Below are 24,422 nucleotides of genomic sequence, written 5' to 3'. Positions count from 1 at the left end.
TTAAACGTATGAAGGGTCAAACGTAATCATTCACGTTATATATTTTATTTCATCAGAGTTGGAACGTTGCTGTCTAAGCAGAAGCTATAGTGAATCTGCTGTCAATAAAATGTACTAAGACATGATCACTGTTTTGTTTTGGGGTATTTTCTACCGTCAAGAGCCATTCACAAACACAAAACACATTTTGAGCCTTCACAAAAAGCTGTGCTAGCAAAATAAGGGCGTCGTTAAATCTCTATATCTAATAGTACACCAAGAGAAACATGCTACAAAAAAAAACTCAGTTTAATGAAAAACTCAAATGTGCTTCTAGAACATTTTATTTTGAAAGCACACACAGGAAGTTCGTCGTTTCACTGTGACGTGTTACGTAAATAAGTTGCTTAAGCGTAAATGTTGTTTTCCAGTAGCCGGAATTTTTTCACGTTTTAGCGACATTAATTCCACTGCCAAAGGAAAAAGGGTATAGGTATTTTATCCAGATGCTATATCTGATGGTGTAACATAGCTCCAAAAAGCGTTTGCGGACGAAAAGGAGTTGTTGACGTTACTCACTAGCTATTAGTTAGCCATATACCATAGCTCCACTTAAGTGTACTGCCTTTCCATCGAGTTTGTAGCCGACCTTAGCATTCTACTACCAAGTTCGGTTTACCGTTTAGTTTGGATAGGATGAACTGGCTTTTCCCCGTCTCAAAAGGCTCCGGACCTCACCCTCCACTCAACAGTCTTCAGCAACAAAGGCAGCGGCAGATTGAGTCACTGAAAGCTGCTCATCCCAGGTAAACGCCAATAACACAACACAAGTACTTGAACCTGTTTGTACCTACCATTAATATATAATAATATATATAATAATATATAGCTAGCCACTTTGACTGGCAGTTACCAAACAGTGCTCATATCTGATTAAACATGTTCAGTTAATGGCTAGTCATTTGAAAATCAAGTGTTGTTCGTGGGCGGTTTATATTTCTTCGTGGCTAATGCGTGCTAACACTTCCTCGTAGCTCAGTGTGTTTGCTAATCCAGTTGGCTAGCGACGGTGGCCGTGCCTATCTTTAGACATTAATGACACGTGCTGTCACTGGCCTGTCACGTCTTGCCATAACAATGTTTGTTAAGCACGTCTTCAATAAAAATGCCGTTTTTTTCATTTTAAGTATAACACACGCCCCTTAGGAACATTCAGTCAAGTTTGCGTACGTAATTTGTGTGGTTTTGTATACATTTTGATCGGTATATTTTCATAGTTGAAAAAAAAATCGTCAAGTGTCTGTCCCATTTTTCGATTCACATATTTACAATGTGATAGATTGAACCAAAACTTTACAATTCCAGGTCCAACATAGGAGTTTTACATAGGAGCAAGAATAATTCAGGCACTAGGACAGGATTCTTAGAAATCACACTGAATATTTATAAGGGATACATATTTTCAACCCAAGGAACACGCTACATTTGCTATTGTTTGAGCCTAGCATCAGGAATAAAATGCAATATGAAATATTAACTTGGGCAATATTAGCAGACATATATGTCACAGCAGTCCTTGTGTGAGTACTCAGCTCACAGTCTTAGAATATTTGCTGGAGAAATAAGCACTGTGAGACATCAATAAACTGGAACAAACAATTATTCAAACAAAAAAGAAAAACTTGTCTCGAAGGAAAACATGTCACAAAACACGCCAACCCAGCCAGCATCCATTGGTCAGTATCAGGTATAGCATGTCACATTCAAGAGATCAGTAAAATATAAACCAGTGATCAATTGTTAATTAATTTTGAAACACACCTCTGTCTGGGTTTTGGGGACTGAGCTCAGGGTTGGATGCGGGCCTGGAGAGCGGTGGGCGTATTTAGTGGTCAAATGCGTTTCCATTGGGTCATTCTCCGGGAGGAGAGGGCACTGATTTGATAATGCATTTATTTGTATTACTATTTTTGCAGTCGTAGTAGAGAGTGAGGACTGAATGTCATCAGACGCAATGGAATGAATGTTTGATGGCTTTATTAATACACAGTTCTGACATTGATATCATGTAAGGTCTGATATTGTTTGGTATCTTTTATCGTCATCACAGACTGACATTTGGATGGTTCAGATGTGCCATTGGTCCTCTGATGACGACCCTTAGCTGTCTTGCAAGATATCGGGCGTAAAAACATGAAGCCCAACTGTATAAATATGAAATTTATTACTGCTATCAACCGGGCAAATCCAGATCGACTGCTCAATGGTAATCGACAGGTTGGCGGCCCCTAAACTTGGGCATATTTTCCCAGTCAAAAGAGTTTAGACACATCTGCATATTAAAACAGAGTTTTCATGAACAAACTATACAAAACATTGTAATTTTTTTCCATCTCATCTCATCTATGATCCCTTGTGTCTCTTTATATCCCAAACAGCATTGCAGAAATCCAGAAAGATGTGGAGTACAGGATCCCGTTTACAGTCAGCAACTCCACCATCACTGTTAACATGTGAGTTTTTAATTGCGGTCACAGTCACAGATTATGGAGATCACGAGCAGTCATTTGTATGGCTTCACAATTTTATACAGTTCATACTAATGAGTAAAGACAGTTTTCTATGTGTAATGCAATGCTAAACCATTTGTGTAAGAGCAATACAGGCCGGTCCCTGATCAGATTTAACTCTTTCAACCATGTTGGGAATTCTAAATCAATTTGCTTGGACAACTAAAGATGATACAGAACATTCAGCCATTTGTTGGAACAGCACGCTGTACCAACTTGTACTCATTCCAGACAAAATCCACATTGTCATGCATTAGTTTCTGTTGTTTCTGTCTGTTTTGCTGTTCACATTCAGTGTAACAATGTTAAAAATATGTACTTATGAAACAATTGAATATTGGGGAGTGTAAAGTTTTTTTAGGTGGGGTTTGACCTCATTAGTTTCAGTGAAACTACTATGATACACTATCACAATTCTACTGTGTATTTTAAAGTCTGTAACACTCTTCTTGGTTTGTTTCAATCTGATGTTATCAAACTGTTCGTCTCCAGTCTTCTTCCTCCTCAGTTCCCTCAGGAGAGGCCGGTAGTTAGTGTCTACCCTCCTGTTGGTCACCACCTTGTTGACAGCAATAATGGCACAGTGATCACAAGCCCTCTCATCAGTAATGTAAGTATAGTCATTCATATTACTGAATTATTGTAAGACACCACTAAATCAAGGTGGTAGTAAGTCCACTTAACCCCTTATCAGTAGATTACTGCCTCATCATAACGGCAGCCCCTATTTTTCTATTGCCGAAATCAGGTAATATGAGCAACAATACAGTTTATACCAAAATATATACAAAAACATCACACTTGCCGACTACTACAACAGTACACGACAGCAAAACACTTCAAGGCTACAGCAGTTAATCAGTTGGAAAATTCACATTCTGTAATTTTTCATAGAAAATGGGTCCAAGGGTATTGAAACTGTGATTGTGTCCATTATACAACTTGTTTAATATAAGATGAGTATGAGCTGCTATACACTCAAGTCCTTTATAAATCCTGTCCTCTGGCAAAATTCTGAGGAACAGGCCTCAACTCGGATTGGTTGCTTAATAAACATGTTGCTTGTGCATTCATATATGTACAAGCAACGTTGGCACATCATAAAATGACTGGAATGCAATAACAGTTGTTAATGATAACCACCACTTTTCATAATCCACAAAGTCAGAACCCGACTGTACACAATTTAAAGAAACAAAGACTTGGCAGTAATCCACAAAGTCATGATAATGACACATGTCAGTCAGGGCCAAGACAGGGACGAGGAATTGCACCCAAGTCTGTGAAGGTTTGAATGGCCTAGTGTGAGTGCACCCTAAATTACCCTCAGACTGCTCTGGGCTTCTTTATATACATATGCATACTAGTGCTCTGTGGACCACACTTTGAGAAAAAAAAACATGGTGATAAAGTGAGTGCATTTTTTCTTGCAGTTTGGCATGCACTCAGACCTCGGAAAAGTCATTCAGAGTCTGCTAGATGAATTCTGGAAGAGTCCTCCTGCCCTGATGTCCGCTGGCTCATCTGGCTTTCCCTAGTGAGTCTGCTCCTTTTCTATGCACGATTATACCGGCGGCAAATATTGTAAATAAAGGAGTAATCAGATGAAAATAATATGAACTAAATCAACTTTATTTGACCTTTACCAACAGCAGTATGTACAAGCCATCAGGAATGCCTCCTTACCCGACTCGGGGTTACCACTACGGTCCTCGCCATGTTGGCCCAGGTCATACGCCGTCTCCTGCACCAGCTCCATCTGGGCCAGGTCCAGTGCTTCATCCAGGGGTTGACGCTGTCCATGGATCTACTAGAGGTCCAGCTCCGTATGGACTTCTTACTGACCTGCCATTACCTGTACCTGTTGGAGATTTGCAGGTACACCGATGATAAATAAAATAAAATAAAATAAAATGCAGCTGCTGAGAAACAGCTTTAATAGTATTGATATATGATCCCTTTCAGTTCAATGGTTTACTTTGTCGTAAATTAGATTTTTTGTTTATTTTCAGGCTGGAATAAATGGACATATGTATAAGATGCCCGAGATTCCTGAGTCTTTTGCTGAACTCTGTGACTTAAAGTAATACATTCTCATGTGTCAAGACATTATTCATTTAACAGGTTTTGTATGATTTTGACTAACAAAAATTATATGCTGTATCTTCTTCCTCTATGGTACACAATCACCCATTTGCCTGCCCTCTCTGCAATGTGGCCCAGTTTGACGCAGCTGTCCGACATGTCTGAAAATGAAGATGTGTTACTAAGGTTCTTCATGACATTGCCACAACTAAAGCAGGTCACAAATGACAAAGAGGAGTTGATCACTAACATAGTGGATATGGCAAGTACGTTCCTCTCCCATCTCTGAACTGTAAGGTCAAGAAGGCAATCGACAATGAGAAGCCTTGAATTTGTCTTGACAAGCTCATGCATCTCTTCACAGAGAGAAACCTTCAGATGGAACCACAACTGGAAGGGAAAAGACAAGAAATGATCTACAAGGTTAAATACTATTAAATGAATGTCATACCCAAACACACAATCAACAACATTGATGAATGCTGTAGTTGTCCAGCAGCTCACATGTGTTTTATGTTGGCAGTTTGAACAGCTGACTCATCTGAAGTCTGCCTTTGAGACAAAACTGCAGAGACAGCATGATCTCAGTGAGGTATGTGGCTACAAACAGTTGGATCCATAATATCGAGTAAACTCGCATCACTTATTTTGTCTGTAGGTCATTCTCCTGAATGGGGTACCAAAGGGGAAGCAAAAATGAAGCATCATTTTAGTTCATTTTATGAAGAAAAATATAACATTTGTCAACTCAACTCCCCTAGGCAACGCATTTATAATAACACAAACGAGCATGGCTATTATTTATGTCCTAATGGCTTATTTACTGTTATGTTTATTATATTGGGTAATACGGGTGTAAGGTGGACTGTAGGAGTGTTAGTTTCTCTAACTGCATTTCTTATAAGCATAATACATGAAAAATGAAAAATATTTTTCATTAAAAAGACTACAAATTGCAAATACCAGCCAATCACAGGGACATATAGACAAACAACCATTCACACTCACATTCATACCTATGGACAATTTGGAGTCACCTAGCATGCATGTTTTTGGAATGTGGGAGGAAGCCAGAGTCCCCAAGAAAACCCAAACATGCACGAGGAGAACATGCAAACTCCACTCAGAGATGCCCGAGGGTGGACTCAAACTCGGGTCTCCTAGCTGTGTGGCCTTAAAAGTCATTTTTGTTATTGTTTGCAAATACTTCTGCAAAGGAGCGAAACTAATGGTACCTCTTTCCAAAACTAGAGCTGCAGCCCAAGTACTCTTCAGGCGCGATTGAAGGTGGCAGCACACCAGGCGGAGGAGGATTCTGAGGAGACGGCTGAAAACTTTTTAGAGGGACGCACTGACATAGATGAATTTCTGACCAGCTTCATGGAAAAGAGAACAGTAAACAATACACAGCTTGTATTTAAGTACTTGATGAAATGTGTATTCATTTGCTTTTGTGTTTCTCTACAGCTTTGCCACAGCAGAAGGGCCAAAGAAGAGAAATTGCAACAATCAGTCAACACACATGAACAGTTTCCTAGCAGCCACTAGAACATAAGGTACACAATGGACAAAAGAGAGGACTGTACTGATACCGTATGTCTAATGGGGTACATTGTGGTGATCTGCATCTCTAGTTACTAGGGATGCTCCGATCAGGGTTTTATGCTGCGATTTTGATACCGATCATGCAGGTTTGAAATCGGCTAATACCGATTACATTAATTAGAGATTTTTCAATATCTTTTTTCCTGAAAAAAAAGGAACCATAAAATCCACAACCGGTACCTTATTTTAGACCAAAACATCTTTTTCAAGAGAACATATTTCACTCTCCAGCTCTCGCAGGACTTGCAGGTAAGCGAGAGGGCCTTCCCAGTGTCTTCCACTGCTGAGGAAGGCTGCTCATCTTGTCTGATAGATTCAATTATTATTATTTATATATTATTTTATTTATTAGCCTAGCTCACACATGGTAACATTATCAACCCAACAAGATAAAACGCTGCCCAAGACGTTAGGATAAGACACTATACTGCATGAAAGGATCGCTACGGGCTGCAATAACACTAGCCACAGATCGGCTTTAGTGATCGTCCGTTGCTAATGACGCATAATTGATCGAAGCATCCCTACCAGCTACACATATATTTCCTGATGTTTGTCTCAGTTGATGTGTCTCTTATTACGTAATGTTTTTTTCTCAGGTTTGCTGTATTCTCAGCTACCTTCCGGCAACCAAAAAGAATGAAGACATTAGATGTGCAATGTCAACAGTGAGGACAGTTGGAGGAATAGCAAGACGTTAGCAGACGTGGCAATGTTAACTAACAGAAGTGCTCAGATGGTTTTTGGTTTTGTGAAAGAAGGACTTCTGGGTCACCAAAGGAGGCCAGAATTGGTACATGCTTTGAGGTTCCATACAATATTTTGTGTTGCACATGCTGTACTGTTTTGATTCATCAGAGAAGACAAAAGATTTAAAGAGTGGTAGGGTGAGGTGAACTCTGTTAGAAGTATGACTAGCGTAGGACAGTATTCCTTTAATTAGTAATATTTTCTGGAGGAGGAAGAATCACCAACACAAGACAGTTGTTAAAATGCTAATTTCGAGATCTCTTATTGACATCTTTAGCATCTGGCCAAGAAAAGAAGTGTTGTAATGACGCATGATTCATGTCCCATTGAACCTCTTGTTTACTTACACTGAACATGTTGCTGTTATTTCCCCTCAGAAATGGCAGCATCATTACGCTGTAGAGGTCAGGGATTTAAAACCAACAATTTAGTCAGTAACCTAATTTCAGATGTTGAAATGGGATATATACTGTATTTAGAAAGGCAAATAATATGGATCAGTGTTCCCGATACATTCATATTTTACAACATCAAGACAGTACTCTAATAACACTAATGGTTTATGTCTTGTATTGAATGCAAGAATGGTTTGAACGTTTTTTTTTATGTATTTAATGCTGGTGATAATGGGGAATTCATCAATACAGAGGATGGACTAGGATCTGCCGCCTGTTTGTGTTGCATTCTTTATGCGTTCAACTTTCCTCACAGTAAAAGTAAGCATTGGTAACTTTTAAAGACTACAGGGTTTTTCTGGGTTCTGTTTGTGTGTGGTTCACTGGTGTTAGCACCACGGGCACACATTTCCTCTCATCAGTGGAGGAAAAAACTAAACTCATCCTTTTAAGCATTTTTGTTTGAGTCCATATACTGTATGAAGGTTAATCAAAACATTGCCTTTAGTGTTTTACTCTTGACTTTGGCCATGAGAATGATTGATCACCATCAATGGATTCAACCTTTGGACTTTAGACCTTTTTGATGAAACAGCTGACAACATGTGGAGTAATGTTAAGAATGATTTGATTAAATGCTGCATTAAAAGTCAGTGACATTGAAAACTGTATTTAAATAATGTTAATAATAGAGTATATTGCAAACAAAGTCTTTGACTCCTTGTATTGTAAATTTTTATTTAATATGTTAGGATATTAAATCATTTACAGTACATCTTCTGGGATTTCATTTGTATGACAATACATTGTTACCTTGTTGGTGAATGTTAAGCTGTCATCACAGAAAGCCTAATCGTCATGTTTTCATTGCACTAGACATTTGTGACTTTACTTGTATTCATCAGAGAGTAAATGACGATTATGATGACACCTTTGTGGACGAAATAAGATCGGGAAGACCGCTGGTGTGTAACAAGTATTGGTCTGTCTTTAGTCTGAGTAGTCATTTGATACTATTCATCTTTGACTCTAAACTTAAAGTGACAAATTCCTGTATATAGTTGAAGTGTGAAATATCAAAATCTACTGCAGTTGAGTTGATAAATCGTCTTTTTCAATCGTCTCAGCCTTTTCAAGTGCAGGCTGGCTTAAGTCCAAAAGAACTTGACAGTGAGTGTGTTGTCGCCATCAGGTCAATGCTAAGCTATGTAATATAAGTTGAGCATTAAAAAAAAGCCACTTAGAGGTAATCACAATCCAGTTTTTATAAGTTACAGAGCCATGGCATGACAGATGGACGACAACCACGGATGATTCCTGCATGCTTTAATGCGCACTGCTATTGTTGGTCAGTCTTCATCCAAAATGAAGACCTCTGGATCATTCATTCATTCATTTTCTATCGCTTTTTTTTTTTTTTTTTTTGATGATCGCGGGGGTGCTGGGGCCTATCCCAGCTGTCTTCGGGCGAGAGGCGGGGTACACCCTGGACTGGTCGCCAGTCAATCACAGGGCACATATAGACAAACAACCATTCACACTACCCCTGGATCATGTTTTTGTTAAAATAGTTATACGGTGGTGCCTCGGTTAACATCCGCCTCGGTTAGCACACTTTTTTGGTTAACATCCACAGGTTTAGGCTAAAATTTTGCCTTTGTTTGCGTTCGTCCGCCCGATTAGCGTGCATTATGGTGTGCGTAACAGTAAACACAAGCAGAGGCTGGTTCTCACCTTACAATAAGGTACAAAAATACTGTAGTTATTGAGGGACTAAAGAGGAACTATAATTCACATAGTTCACTAATTATAATGAGTAGTGGTTAGGGTGAGGTTTGTTCCTCATTAACTACTGTCATTTTGTGTACCTTATTTGAAAGTGTTGCCAAAAAAGAACTGGTATAAATAGCATTGTTAGGCATGGCGAGGCTGCAAGTGCTGGTGTGCCAAGGGTGTCCACTACGGTAAAAATGTTAAATGTTCATTTCCACATGTCATATGTTATAGTTGGTCTTTGAATGTAAATTTGCATGGTAAAAAGTTATTAACAGACCTGTATGCATTGATTTTTTTGTGTGTGTGCCACAGGAGGGCATGCAATACGTAAAAAAGTAAAAAGAGTTTAAGGTAAAAGTTTCAATTTCTGAATGTAATTGCCGTGTTTACATTTGTAATGTGTCTGGAACGGAACTGGAACTTGCCTTGGTTAGAGTTAAGATGTTTTAACTGCATATATTGAATTTCGTAATACTATTCACGTAAAATAGTCTCGTCAAAAACTGCACAGCCTCCAATGTGTTGTGTGGTTGCTATGTCGCCTACTCCACGCTTGATGGCGCTGTTGGTAAATCGTTGATGAAATCAACGCTTGACGAAGAGAAGAGTAAAATAACGAGTTAACTTGAGTTTCACATACTAATATAATTTGTGGGGTACCAGCAATGACGGAGATGTTTTCATAATGTATACATTCTAATTTAATAATGCCAAAGGGTATTTGAAAGCAAGTATTTTCTAATTAAAATTAGATAATATGACTAGCAAACGTGTACTTCAGGATGACAACGTAGACTTTCCTGTACACGGAAATATTTGTAAACAAACAAAGAAACAAAGCATTGTGGTAGGTCAGCCCTTTTTTTCTCTTCTAAAAGTCACCATTGTTCTGCTTCAAATTACCATAATGCAGGGGCGTTCAAATGTTTCCCAGCAAGTGCTGCTTAATGGTAAAAGCAACAATACGGGGGGCACTTTTTTTATAGCAGATATGCTAACAAGTTGCAAATATCTAAAAATAATAGCCTGCATCAGCTTTGGGTTATAGGTGACAAAGTGTATTTTTTTTCTTTTTATTTCTTGTTTAATTTTATTTTTTTTAATATGCAGAGGCACAATAAAAAAAATGTACCAGGGTCCACACCCCTGCCATAATGTTTGGACTCAAAAGAGAAAGTAAATGTTTTTTTTTTTTTTTTTTTTGTATATGAATATGAAGAACGTTTTTGACCTATGTAGCCGTGCCTGTGGTGTAACAGTAAATTGCAGCCAATATATAATATAATAATACAATATAAAATATATATGGTAAACTGTGAGAATTTGACTATTTTTATGTTAAAATTAATATGTTTCGGAAAAAAATAAATTACTCTTAGGGGAAAAAAAATTAAAAAACAACATCTTGATTGTGGTTTGACAATGTTTGTTGTTCAGCCTAATTGTCATTTGAATGACGTGTGTGTGTGTTTTTTTTTCCCTTGATAACCAGGACTGCCGGCCTCACACTGTGAGGAAGGTCTTGGAAAAAAGTAACCAGTAGACGACCCACTTTGATGTCTCACACCCCCACCAAGAAAAGGTCAAAATAATAAATGTAGCCTCAATTGATGGTTTGGCAGGGGTGGGGGGCGCTTCAGTGCAAATTTTTGGATGAGAGCTCCCCGAAGGACTAATGAATTCATATACCCGAGCATGGCCAATGAGGGGAACCAGCATGGGCTCTTTCTCTAAATGAAAAGGTTGAGCTAAATCTACAGCCGAGCGTCTCAAAGCCATCACACCCTTAAACTTGTCTTGCATGTACTTAAAGCTTTTTCTCTCTTGCAGACGTACGTCTTTATACACTGGAGCGCCTCCACGCAGTCTCCCACTGAGCTGATCCTGATCACGGTGGGTAAGTGTTCTGTTCCTTGTGGTATGTCACTGAAATTCAAACATTTGTGTCTTTGAAGCTTCCTCGGCTCACTGAGGTCACATGATATCTATTCACAGGTCAAACGCAAGTAGCTCGCAGATTGCTAACCTTTGACCCTTTTGCCAACGTTTTTTTTTTTTTTTTTTTCAAAAAACATGTAGAGCACACAAATTGCATAGGTCTTGCATCTTTTTTGAAATGATTTCATAATTTGCTGAATCATATTTTAGAAAATAGAAAATAGTGGTTTGGTGTTTGCAGATTTTCCCACTCTGGAAGCTGTTTTGAACGTGTTACCTGCAAGGAAACACGTGTAGTTATTGCTTTGCACAAAAAGGACTTGACAGACAAGGATACTGCTGGTAGTAAGATTGCACCTCAACCATGATCAGAAGAAGATAAAGGAGAGATGTTCAGTTATTGAGAAGAAGGCATCAGCACACTGAAGAAAGTCCATTGTTGCACTAGGTGGGTGCATTCCCGGGCTAGGGGGGGTCGGGGCCAGGTGGGTTGACTGGCGGGGTTGGTGGTGTGCTTCGGCAATGTCCTGGGGTTTTGCTGGGGTGTCCGATTTTGTGATCATATATATGGAAAAAATCACTTATTGAATTGGTAACTGCTATGGCGTGGAGAAGGGGTAGGATTTAATAAGCTTTGCTTCTTCCTGCTCCTTTTCAGACATGTGTAGTAATGAGGTGTTATGTGTGTGTATGTATATATATATATATATATATATATATATATATATATATATATATATATATATATATATACAGTGAAGAAAATAAGTATTTGAACACCCTGCTATTTTGCTATTTCTCCCACTTAGAAATCATGGAGGGGTCTGAAATTTTCATCGTAGGTGCATGTCCACTGTGAGAGAGATAAACTAAAAAGAAAAATCCAGAAATCACAATGCATGATTTTTTTAACAATTTATTTGTGTGATACAGCTGCTAATAAGTATTTGAACACCTGAGAAAATGAATGTTAATATTTGGTACAGTAGCCTTTGTTTGCTATTACAGAGGTCAAACGTTTCCTGTAGTTTTTCACCAGGTTTGCACACACTGCAGGAGGGATCTTGGCCCACTCCTCCACACAGATCTTCTCTAGATCAGTCAGGTTTCTGGGCTGTCGCTGAGAAACACGGAGTTTGAGCTCCCTCCAAAGATTTTCGATTGGGTTCAGGTCTGGAGACTGGCTGGGCCATGCTAGAACCTTGATATGCTTCTTACGGAGCCACTCCTTGGTTTTCCTGGCTGTGTGCTTCGGGTCGTTGTCGTGTTGGAAGACCCAGCCACGACCCATCTTCAATGCTCTGACAGAGGGAAGGAGGTTGTTCCCCAAAATCTCACAATACACGGCCCCAGTCATCCTCTCTTTAATGCAGTGCACTCGTCCTGTCCCATGTGCAGAAAAACACCCCCAAAGCATGATGCTACCACCCCCATGCTTCACAGTAGGGATGGTGTTCTTCGGATTGTACTCTTCATTCTTCTTCCTCCAAACACGCTTATTGGAATTATGACCAAAAAGTTCTATTTTGGTCTCATCTGACCATAAAACTTTCTCCCATGACTCCTCTGTATCATCCAAATGGTCATATGCAAACTTAAGACGGGCCTTGACATGTGCTGGTTTAAGCAGGGGAACCTTTCGTGCCATGCATGATTTCACATCATGACGTCTTAGTGTATTACCTACAGTAACCTTGGAAACGGTGGTCCCAGCTCTTTTCAGGTCATTGACCAAGTCCTGTCGTGTAGTTCTGGGCTGATTCCTCACCTTTCTTAGAATCATTGAGACCCCACGAGGTGATATCTTGCATGGGGCTCCACTCCGATTGAGATTGACCGTCATGTTTAGCTTCTTCCATTTTCTAATGATAGCTCCAACAGTGGACCTTTTTTCACCAAGCTGCTTGGTAATTGCTCCGTAGCCCTTTCCAGCCTTGTGGAGGTGTACAATTTTGTCTCTGGTGTCTTTGGACAGCTCTTTGGTCTTCGCCATGTTACAAGTTAAAGTCTTACTGATTGTATGGGGTGGACAGGTGTCTTTATGCAGCTAACGACCTCAAACAGGTGCATCTGATTCAGGATGATACATGGAGTGCAGGTGGACTTCTAATGGGCAGACTAACAGGTCTTTCAGGGTCAGAATTCTAGATGATACACAGGTGTTCAAATACTTATTTGCAGCTGTATCACACAAATAAATTGTTAAAAAAATCATGCATTGTGATTTCTGGATTTTTCTTTTTAGTTTATCTCTCTCACAGTGGACATGCACCTACGATGAAAATTTCAGACCCCTCCATGATTTCTAAGTGGGAGAAATAGCAAAATAGCAGGGTGTTCAAATACTTATTTTCTTCACTGTATATATATATATTCATTCATTCATTCATTCATTTTCTTCCGCTTTTCCTTACGAGGGTCGTGGGGGTGCTGGAGCCTATCCCAGCTGTCTTTGGGCGAGAGGCGGGGTACACCCTGGACTGGTCGCCAGCCAATCACAGGGCACATATAGACAAACAATCATTCACACTCATGGTATATAAATATATATTGTAATTGTATTGTTTTGTAAGTGTATATGTGAGAAACAATAATGTAACATAGTATTCATTCATTCATTTTCTACCGCTTTTCCTCACGAGGGTCGCGGGGGTGCTAGAGCCTATCCCAGCTGTCTTCGGGCGAGAGGCGGGGTACACCCTGGACTGGTGGCCAGCCAATCACAGGGCACATATAGACAAACAATCATTCACACTCATGTATATATATATATATATATATATATATATATATATAAATAGATATTGTAAGTGTATTGTATTGTAAGTGTATATGTGAGAAACAATAATGTAACATAGTATGTATGTCTGAAATTCATTAAAAAGAAAGAAAGAAAGTGTTCTGTAGTTCTTAGAGCTACTCAGTTTTTTGTTAAATAAGCACAATATATTTCATTATGGTTTTTGCAAAAAGGGCAGATGTTAAACTTTAATTTGGGTATTTTAAATTGAGCTGTAAATAGAATGCTGCCAATTATTAGAATACTGAACCTTGCATAATATTTCCTCCCCCCATTAGATGACACTCACAGCTGCATTAAAACACATTCAACTTCCGGAAGCTTCTGCAGGCTGACTGACATGCGCAGTAGAGTCACAACACATCACCACGGCAACCATCTTTCACAGCGAGTGCCCGGCAGCATCACTGGCTTGTGATCATCTCCCGTTGGCCGCAGAGCAGAGAAAACCGCAGTAAGTTGATTCTCACGTGTTTTCTCTTCAGGCTGCAGCAGATTGGATTAGCGGGCAAATATAGATGTGGAATTATCACAGCACTGTCGGTGATAGTGTCATTTTAAATACATTTGTTTGAATGTATTATTGCAGGTCAGACGTGATGATTTTGTGCTGATGACAATAGCTTCATGGGTACTGGATCTAGCTGCAGTGATGAGGGACCAGCAGATTTAAGTCATTTAAAAAGTCGTTGCATTGATGCGCTTTGTCTGGCTGCGCCTCCTCTGTTGTTGCAGTTCCAATGCAGCAAGTTCAGATTCACACGGGCAGTGAACCTGAACTTGATTGGCATAAGCAACGCACTATTCATACTAACACTGGCGTCTAACTGTACGTCTAGACAGCGTTGAACCGCTCAGGCATTTAATCTTATTCCCATGTTAGCATTTTATGGAAGCTATTTACAGCTCTCCCATTTGTCAGATTTTTTTTTTTTCAGATCTCAAGTGTGAATGCTCCGTGTAAGAGACTCTCAGCTTATTTGTTAATCACAGATGCTAATCACAATGATTCATTGCTCTCTCACTGGGGGTTCGAATCCACCCACACAGAGAGAACATTGCATGTTCTTGAGTAATGTGCCTCCTTTGAGAAGTGGAGACTTGATTCTTTGCCTGAATGATGGCATCATGGCGACATGGATTTTATTTTGAATCACCTCTTAATCAGTTTCTCATTCAGAAGTTGAGAAAGAATCCTCATTTCCTTTTGATTTTGAATTCTATGCATCCAACTTGATGGGGACGGTTTGGGGCAAGGTTATTTCCAGTTCCAGCACGACTGTGCCCAAGTGTACAAAACAAGGTCTAAGTTTAAGAGCCATGACCTCAACCTCTTCACACACCTTTGAGATGAACTAGACCAGACTAGTGTCTCGTGTAATCTAACTCATCATGACACATGCCATACTGATTGTTCTGGTTAGATTATTAGGTTATCTTTCTTCTGTTAGTTTGTACTACATAGAAGAATTACTGTGTGTACTGTGTTGTATGTCGCCAATGACTCATGACGGCAAGGAGCCAGTGGGGGTCTTTTTTCCACAGGAAGGTGTTGGTATATTATTATACTGTGTGAATGACTCATATGACTCATCACCTTTTACTTATACATGCTGTATAAGTAAAATATACATATTGCCCCTTCCTTATTTTTTGCCCGTTTGTCACACTTAAATGTTTCAGATCATCAAACAAATTGAAATTGAAGTCAATGACAACACAATTGAACGCAAAATGAAACTTTGTATTAAAGTGATCTTACAAAAGTCCAAACCTACATGGTTCTGTGTGAAAGAGTGATTGTCGTCCCGATAACAGATTAGTTTAAACTGTAACAGGATACAAAGCCATTTCTAAAGCTTTGGGACTCCAGCTAACCACAGTGAGAGTGATTATCAGCAAATGCCGAAAATATGGAATAGTGGTGAATCTTCCCAGGAGTGGCAGGCCAACAAAAATGACCCCAGAGCGCAAGGACGACTCATCCAAGAGGTCACAAAAGACCCCGCAAAAACATCCAAAGACCTACAGGCCTTACTTGCCTCAGTTAAGGTCAGTGTTCATGACTCCACCATAAGGAAGACACTGGGGAAAAAAACGGCAAGCATTGCAGAGTTCCAAGATGAAAACCACTGCAGAAAAACAAGAACATTAAGGCTCATCTGAATTTTGCCAGAAAACGTCAACAGGTCCTGGGTGATCCCCAAGACCTTTGGGGAAAAATAATAATCTTTTTGGAATGTGTGTCCCATTACATGTGGCAAAAAGCAACACCTAATTTCATAAAAAGATGATCATACCAACAGTAAAATATGGTGGTGGTAGTGTAATGGTCTGGGGCTGTTTTTCTGCTTCAGACTTATATCCTTGCTTGTTGGTGATATCCAACACATAATATACGTTTCTGGAAGATCAAAACCTACAGTGAAAGTATATTTGTGTGCATAATAATTCCATTTCATCAATGGAATTGCCACCTTGCACAATAAAAATACTTTAAAACGTTTCAACTTAACAATGTTAATAATACACAAAGCCATTGAAATTGCTGTCACACAGGGATGGACACATGATCACACAATCAAACATGCTGAAGCTAAAATCTTAGATTGCTTAAAAACATAGCATTGATCATTTCCACAATTCTCAATATTCATCAAGCAATATATGAACTGACGATATGACTTTACCTGTTCCCTCATCAATGCCCTGTAACTCGCTGTCATACTGAATGTGAGTTTACTGTCCCCGACTTATAGCCGTGTTCAAGCAGCTGTGCAGTCATGGTGAAGCTGGGCAGCAATCTGTCTGATAAGATGGAGAAACAGCCGTCTGCAGATGATGGCTTTGATAACATCCCCCTCATCACACCCCTGGAGGTCAGCCAGCTCCAGCAGTCATTTGCAGACAAGGTAAGGAAGCGTTGTTAGGGTTGCTTTTCTGTGATGGTAATATTACACAATGACCACAGCACGCTGCTTATCTCAACATATTGCCTTTTGCAGCTGTGGCTGCAACCTTCTCTTAGTTACTATTCAATTTTACGAAAATGGTAAATATGAATAAAGCATATACTAAAAACAAGGGGTACTGCATATTTTGTTTTGACACAGGTCACCGTAAAGACGTCCACCCATTACCGGCAGCAGCAGCCAAAGAAGAAGAAGTTGTTTATGCCCAACATCGAGAAGCTGAACATCAGCTTTTACAAAGATGTCTCAGACAGAGCCAAGGTACAAGACAAATTCTTAATAATAATAATAATAAATTGTATTTGTATAGCGCTTTTCAAAATACTCAAAGACACTTTACAGAAGAATGGAGTTGAATAAAAGCAAGTAAACAGAGTAAAAGACACATAAAAATACAACATTCATTGGTTAATACACAGTTAAAGCATGAGAAAAAGCGGGGCGGGGCACAGCAGTCAGATATAAAAAGTTAGATATTAAATACAGATTTAAAAGGGTGGGTTTTTAGTTGTTTTTTGACCATCATGAAACTGGGATGGTCAGGGCAAGCACAGAGTGAATGGGGCAAAGAGTTCCAGAGGGTGAGAGCAGCGATGCAGAAGGCTCTGTCTCCCCAGGTTTGGAGCTTGGTCTTACAGGGGAGTGCCAGGAGGTTGGAGTCTGAGGAGCGAAGGGGACGCGGGGGATTGTGTGGATGGAGCAGGTCTGTGAGATATGGGGGGGTCAGATCATGGAGGGCTTTGTAGGTTATGAGAAGAAGAAGAATGACAGTGGCCTCTAGGACGGATGTCTGAACTAAAGTCTAATTAATATTACCCTGTTTTGTCCTCAAATCCAGCAAACACTTTAATAATATGAACAGTATACAGTACTGACGTTTTCTCATTACCAGAAGCATGATTAATGCTTCAGGGGCAATAAAAACAACAATGGCAATGAATCATAGTCTATAGCGTGAATGCATCATTCAATCCTCTTGGAGAATGGTTCAAGTCTGTGGCTATTTTAAAGTATATGTTACATTTTTTACTAGTTTTTAAAGGTAGCAGTATAAGTGACAGTGATCGGTGCCCTGATTGGAGTAAACACAGTTCAATGAACGTACAGTACTGTTTAAAATTACTTATAACCTAATAAGTTAAGTGTCTTCAAATGATGCAGGAAAATTACCTATTATAACACAGTTCATATTCATTAGATTATTTTGGTAATGGTAATGGTTTTATTTCATTTGAACATATATATATATATATATATATATATATATATATATATATATATATATATATATATATATATATATATATATATATATATATATATATATATATATATATATATATATATATTATACATTATTTTAGCTGTTTGAAGATTAACTATATCAGCAAGTTTAAGTATTTGTGATTTTAGAAATAAAGAGTTAGTATGTTCTCTGTAGGCGGCATTATGAATTCTCCTTACTGACTTTTTTTTGCAGTACATTTAGTGAGTGAAGATTTTCTTACTTTTGGTAAGAATTCCATGTTCAAAAATAATAAACTAAATATAAGAATTAAATGAAACTGCAATAAAAAACAAAACAAAACACTACTAACCTTTCCATCCCAATAATAACACCACTGCACTGCCTGGTTATTATTGTCGCTTTCAGAGGAGCCGCAACCTGGCAGTTATGTGTACTGTTGTGTTAAAGAGGACCTATTATGTTTTTCCCACTTTTCTGACTTGTAAATGTAGTTAGAATGTAGTATTCTCGGGTTAAACGATGCCAAAGGCATCAGGCTTTTTTTTTTTCGTCATTTCCTGACATGAAATGTGCAATTTCCACAAATAAAAATGCACTAAGTCAATAATTCTTAGCCAAATTTGTCCAGGCTACGTGTTGTTTGACAGTAGGTATCTACAATGCATTAAATTGTTTGTGTTCCTCAGATAACAGGTCTGATCCTCATCATGTTGGCCTTCCTGACTAGCCTGCTCCTTCTGCTCATGTACAAAGCCATGTGGTACAACCGTCTCACCTGCCCAGAGGGGTTCATCCTTCAGGTACACTCTAGTATTTTATTAAGTTGCCCACTGCAAGGTAGACTTTATGGCAGCAACACACACCCGCAGGGTTCACACAGTGTGTAGAATGCGGCTCATTTGGGACTTTGTTTCCCGCCACACCCTCACATCCGTCACTTGAGTCGAATTTTCTCAACACTGGCGCTCGAAAGTCATTACTCTTAACGACACCTCGGGACATCATGTACCAAGGCAGCGCCGCCACGCATGTTGGTTAAAGAATCTGTCTCACGGGAGAAAATAAGAGGGAGGGGTGGGAGCGAGAGCGTAGTTTCTGGTGAGGCAGTGGTCGGGACTCCCGTCTGTGAATCGGAGGGGTCTTTAATTAGGGCTGAGCGTGACTAAACTGTGATTAAAGGCTTAACTGTGAGGGGGCAGCAAGGGAAGAGGGAAGGGGAACCTTTGAAGTTTTTGGCAGATACAGTTGCTTTTGGCATTTTTTTTTCCAGCTAATGTGTCGCTGGAGACATGAAAAGAAGGGTAAGGATGGAGGATAGATGTCAGCACAGTCACTGCTGTGCTTTTGGGATGTCATGATAGCAGCTGTAAGATGTCAGGTAGAAGGTAAACCAAAGTGTTTTTCTTTAAATATAAATAGCAAATATGAAGTCTGCTTCACTTCACCTGAGGGATATTAAAAAGTCCATAATAATAATAATGCATAGTCAAAGAAAAAGCAAAGCATAAGCCCAGAGTTGGTCTTTTGGTGCGAAGAGTGCTGAGGTCATGTGCAATTGGCTATTTTTTTTTTTTAATTGATGAATTTAATGGCGGCACGGCGGTCTAGTGGTTAGCGCGCAGACATCACAGCTAGTAGACCAGGGTTCAATTCCACCCTTGGCCATCTCTGTGTGGAGTTTGCATGTTCTCGTGTGGGTTTTCTCCGGGTAATCCGGTTTCCTCCCACATTCCAAAAACATGCTAGGTTAATTGGCGACTCCAAATTGTCCATAGGTATGAATGTGAGTGTGAATGGTTGTTTGTCTATATGTGCCCTGTGATTGGCTGGCGACCAGTCCAGGGTGTGCCCCGCCTCTCACCCAAAAGACAGCTGGGATAGGCTCCAGCACCCCCGCGACCCTCGTGAGGAAAAAGCGGTAGAAAATGAATGAATGAATGATGAATTTAATCAAGCACCTCTGAAACTGTTGCTTTCATTATCACAAACTCTATTTTATTTATTCATTACAAAATTCCATGATGATTCCGAGTGACTGTGTGCATCTGTTCTTTCTGTGGGAACAGCAGAGGCACTGCACTCCGGCCGCTCTGGAGATGTTCTCCGCCGCCGAGCAGCAGAACCCATCAGACATCCAAGGCGGCACCAACTCTGGGCTGTACGCAGCCCTCAGCCGCCTCAACCAGGTCAAAAGAACAGGACCTGGGCTGCCATCGCCGTGGTTACCGGTCATCAGAGCTCTGAAGGAACCCGACAGAGCCAAAGAAGAAAGCCATCAGCAAGGCAAAGGTGAACTCGTGGGAGATGAGTAAAAAGATGACATGCTTATTGTTGCTTCATGTATGTTCATGTGCAGGTGGTCGGTCATACTTCATTGCAGACCATAATCATATTGTGTGTGTGTATGATAGCGGCTGTGGTCTAAGGCAGGAATGTTTTCCAAGTGTTGGAAAATGTCGTGACTAAACTCGGCTATTCCACACACATACAGTATATACATCACACCACACACACACACACACATGGGTGCATGTATGCACATTTGCGTACAGTATGTGTGTGTGTGTTCTCATTAGCACTTGCTCTTACAGCTACCATTCAAGCTTAAAAATATATCCTGTAACATGTTATTAAAAATGTGAGTGTGAAAACATCCAAACAAGAAGAATTGCTTAATTTATTATAAATACACTGATTCATAATGTAACACTCATTCCCATCGTTGGATGAATATGAATGTACAGTATATGAGGTAGCACCTCTTATCTGCACTGTTCCACTGTCGTGTGTTCTTTTTACAGAATTAACGTACTATTTGTATGTAACATAGCATATCTAGCGTCCATACATTGATTTTGAATGTATAGTGAAGGTACGAACACTTTTAAACAGACATCAGCTGATTATTAATATCCATTGGTTGTTATTAAAGTGTCTTTACCATCTTAATTCTGTATTTGAAGCGGTGGTTATGTCTTTGTGTCGGAGGAGTGTGAAATCACAGCACAGCTTGTCCTTACATCACATCCATCTGCTCTGATGTCACCATCTGAACGCAAATTAATGCGCTGACCTTTTTTTTTTTAAATCAGTCATGTTTTCACTTCAATCTACTTATAACGACGGTAGTGAACCAATGGGTCGGGAACCAGATGCCACTTTTTTGATGAATGCATCAGGTTCTAGATCAATTTTTATTTTTTGTTGCTGACATTTTAAAGTAAAATATTACAGATGTTAAAAATAACATTCATAACATAACACTTTTGTATAGGTTCTGATAGGGGTGGATACCAGGATGCGGCGACAGACACCAGTTAAGAGCAATTTGGAGTCTTTATTAGATAGACTTGGCTCAGGAAGCAAGGACTTCATAGAAAAAACACAAAATCACCGCCTGTAAAGGAATAACAATGCAATGGACAAACACACTATAGGGTGGCCCACTGGACGCTTACAAGGTTAGAGGTGAGAGTACGATGCTGCAACCACAAGCTGTGGGGGAGCAGGAAAAATAGGAATACTCATGAAAATGGTGCAGGAAGTTAGGGATCGAGGGGAGACCCAAAATAGTTGAAACAACAATATAAAACCAGACAACAAAACAAAACGGGACAACTTTCTTGCATGCATTTTAATCCTTCTTAATCCTTCTAGCAAAGTGGGTGGCCTGAGCCAAAGCCAGCTGTCACCAAAACTTGATTATTACTGGATAACAGTAGCCTAACCCGGGTCATTGAGAGGTGAAGAAGTAAATCTAGTTTTATTTTTCCTCTTTTCTGATATTATAATATAAAACAAGCAAGAAAAACAATCTATGGGGTAATTTAAAGATCCTACAATTTAGAACATTTGCCAAAAATACCTTGTAATACCTTAACGTAAATCTGCCACCTCCATTTTTTTAATAGTATCTACACATCTGAACAGTAAAATAACAGGTTGGCTTTTAATTTGTCCCAAGTGGCCCATAGCGCTGTGCCAACTTTAATACCCTTGGAATCCAAATTCCTTAACTCAGCTGTTGTTGACGTGTGAATGGAGTCTGCGCTGATGCAAAGAATTTTATCATCCTTTGCATATATTCTTCAAAGTCAAGCAAAGAATGACATTTCATATTACAGGTTCTCATGTAAAATTATGTGAAGTACCTATAATAATAATAATAATAATAATAATAATAATAATAATAATAATAATAATAATAATAATAATAATAATAATAATAATAATAATAATAATAATAATAATGAATTTAATTTTATATGGCGCTTTTCAAGGCACCCAAAGCGCTTCATCTGTAGCCACAGCTGCCCTGGGGTAGTCTGACAGGAACATGGCTGCCAATTCCCCCCATGGCCTCTCCCACCACAACGCTCAAACATTTATTCACATTCATACACCCGTCTTGGCAACAGGAGGAAAGGTATGTGAAGTGTCTTGCCCAGGGACACGACAACAGTGGCTGGTTGGAGTGAGCAAAGATTGAACCACCAACCTTCCAGTTTCTGGATGACCTACTTTACCTCCTGCCACCACTGCTGCGGCAAAACATATTTTAGTGGTCATAATAATATTTAGGGCCGCACGGTGGAATGTAGGCCACACAGTCTGGAGATCGGGAAGACCTGGGTTCGATTCTCTGTGTGGAGTTTGCATGTTCTCCACGTGCATGCGTGGGTTTTCTCCGGGTATTCTGGTTTCTTCCCACATTCCAAAAACATGTTAGGTTAATTGGGGACTCCAAATTGTCCATAGGTATGAATGTGAGTGTGAATGGTTGTTTGTCTATATGTGCCCTGTGATTGGCTGGCGACCAGTCCAGGGTGTACCCCGCCTCTCGCCCGAAGACAGCTGGGATAGGCTCCTTACCAGAAAATAAGAATCCTGTAAACATGTTAATAAATATAGTAATACATTTACAACAACACTGAACATCAAACTATTTAAAATATGCCAGGTGCATTTACACTATGCAATAACAATATAGGAAAACTAAAAACTAAACTATATACAAAAGCGATATAAAATACCTATACATACAATATAATCCAGAAATATGCACAAAAACGGTGGTTGCAGAGATACTTATTGTTTCTGTAGGTCATTAGCATTCGCCTATTGAAGTCATCCCTCATTTATCACGGTTGTTTGGTTCCAGACCTGACCATAATAAGTGAATTTAGTCAGATTCAATGCTGATAAATGAAATATTTTTGCACTTATAGCATGGAAAACCTGTTTATGACCTTGTAAATACAGTTTTAACATTATTAGAGCCCTCTAGACATGAAATGACGCCCTTCCTGTCACCTTTATGTTCATATTAGCCAACATAGTAGACATAATCAAAGAAAGTAAGCCATCTAAGACATGAATAAGACTTGTGCTTGTGTGTGTTGCAATAAAAGTGTCCCGGAAATGATGGGGAGGGTTCAGTTTTAGCTGTAGTGGATTATGTCAGCAATAGTATAGTGTTATTATTCTGAACATTATTATTAGGATGATTATGGTATGAGTAGAAAAAGAATGGGTTATCATAGTTATTATCATCATTATCATCATCATTATTATTGTGCATGTTGTGAGATGATTCAAGCCTCCAATAAACGTTTGTTGTTATAACAATTAAGTCTGGTGCTTGTGTGCGCTAAACATTACAGGAATAATACTGACACCTAGTGACCAATATGGAATATTACATTGCATCTTTGAACCCATCTTCTGAATGGCGTGTTTCATATTTTAGCCTTTTTCATGCTTGAAAATGCTTAGATTCAGCAAAAAAGTATGTCAAATTTGCATAAATATATAAATTTTTGACTAATAGGCCATATTTAAGTATGGCACATATGTATTTGAAAAACCATGATTGCAAAATTTGAACTGTGATGTTGTGAGGCGCGACTATACGTGTGCCTGTTTACAGATGAGATACTGCAGTAGCATATTTCCACCCTGCACATTTACATTTATGCTGTACACTTTGATACACAAGTCGTGATAATACATAATGTACAAAGGAGGTTGTGTTTATTTTTATTGCATGCAATGTATTTTATGTACATTTTTCTTTTCTTTTTCACTTTAATGTTTTTTTGTTTTTAGTGTATTCTTATTAGCAATCCACTGTGTAAATGTGGCTACTGTAGAAAAGTCATTTCCTGCAAAGGATCAATAAAGTATCTCTATCTGAACAGTCTGCATGCTAACTCTAAAAATAAAAACAACCGACTGGTTGTAGCCATGAATCAATGTCTGTTTCATCGCACAGTGTGAACATGATTATGAGCTACTCAACTA

The 24,422-nt window shown here is 39.2% G+C and overlaps 2 protein-coding genes across 6 annotated transcripts; both read left to right on the top strand.

The window, feature by feature from the left end:
• Positions 1-155: 155 nt before the first annotated feature.
• On the top strand, positions 156-8,157 carry vps37a (VPS37A subunit of ESCRT-I). 2 transcript variants are annotated; one of them, XM_058082507.1, is made up of 12 exons: positions 156-785; positions 2,418-2,492; positions 3,042-3,159; positions 3,983-4,086; positions 4,205-4,427; positions 4,562-4,632; positions 4,773-4,900; positions 4,999-5,057; positions 5,158-5,226; positions 5,886-6,029; positions 6,102-6,190; positions 6,839-8,157. In XM_058082507.1, the coding sequence occupies exons 1-11, from the start codon at positions 676-678 to the stop codon at positions 6,180-6,182; spliced, it is 1,182 nt and encodes a 393-aa protein (XP_057938490.1). In that variant the 5' UTR covers positions 156-675; the 3' UTR covers positions 6,183-6,190; positions 6,839-8,157. The 2 variants fall into 2 exon arrangements, with proteins under 2 accessions (XP_057938490.1, XP_057938482.1); XM_058082499.1 differs by having other exon boundaries at positions 171-785; positions 4,202-4,427.
• A 1,661-nt stretch (positions 8,158-9,818) lies between these two features.
• On the top strand, positions 9,819-24,313 carry caly (calcyon neuron-specific vesicular protein). 4 transcript variants are annotated; one of them, XM_058082529.1, is made up of 8 exons: positions 9,819-10,007; positions 10,653-10,742; positions 10,991-11,053; positions 14,177-14,352; positions 16,658-16,810; positions 17,012-17,131; positions 18,806-18,919; positions 20,186-24,313. In XM_058082529.1, the coding sequence occupies exons 5-8, from the start codon at positions 16,682-16,684 to the stop codon at positions 20,429-20,431; spliced, it is 609 nt and encodes a 202-aa protein (XP_057938512.1). In that variant the 5' UTR covers positions 9,819-10,007; positions 10,653-10,742; positions 10,991-11,053; positions 14,177-14,352; positions 16,658-16,681; the 3' UTR covers positions 20,432-24,313. The 4 variants fall into 4 exon arrangements, with proteins under 4 accessions (XP_057938512.1, XP_057938502.1, XP_057938527.1 ...); XM_058082519.1 differs by having other exon boundaries at positions 10,991-11,057; XM_058082544.1 differs by lacking the exon at positions 10,653-10,742.
• Positions 24,314-24,422: the final 109 nt, after the last annotated feature.

This window comes from Doryrhamphus excisus, chromosome 1 (genome assembly GCF_030265055.1).
Source record: "Doryrhamphus excisus isolate RoL2022-K1 chromosome 1, RoL_Dexc_1.0, whole genome shotgun sequence".
In the NCBI taxonomy this organism is placed as follows: domain Eukaryota; kingdom Metazoa; phylum Chordata; class Actinopteri; order Syngnathiformes; family Syngnathidae; genus Doryrhamphus; species Doryrhamphus excisus.
This window is presented reverse-complemented; position numbering and strand designations above follow the sequence as displayed.

Excerpts from the sequence above, each read along its gene's own strand:
- vps37a (XM_058082499.1), top strand. The coding sequence starts at position 676 with ATGAACTGGCTTTTCCCCGTCTCAAAAGGCTCCGGACCTCACCCTCCA. Across the intron at positions 786-2,417 it reads CTGAAAGCTGCTCATCCCAG|CATTGCAGAAATCCAGAAAG; the intron begins GTAAACGCCAAT and ends TATCCCAAACAG. Across the intron at positions 4,633-4,772 it reads GCTGAACTCTGTGACTTAAA|TTTGACGCAGCTGTCCGACA; the intron begins GTAATACATTCT and ends AATGTGGCCCAG.
- caly (XM_058082544.1), top strand. The coding sequence starts at position 16,682 with ATGGTGAAGCTGGGCAGCAATCTGTCTGATAAGATGGAGAAACAGCCG. Across the intron at positions 16,811-17,011 it reads AGCAGTCATTTGCAGACAAG|GTCACCGTAAAGACGTCCAC; the intron begins GTAAGGAAGCGT and ends GTTTTGACACAG. Across the intron at positions 17,132-18,805 it reads ATGTCTCAGACAGAGCCAAG|ATAACAGGTCTGATCCTCAT; the intron begins GTACAAGACAAA and ends TGTGTTCCTCAG.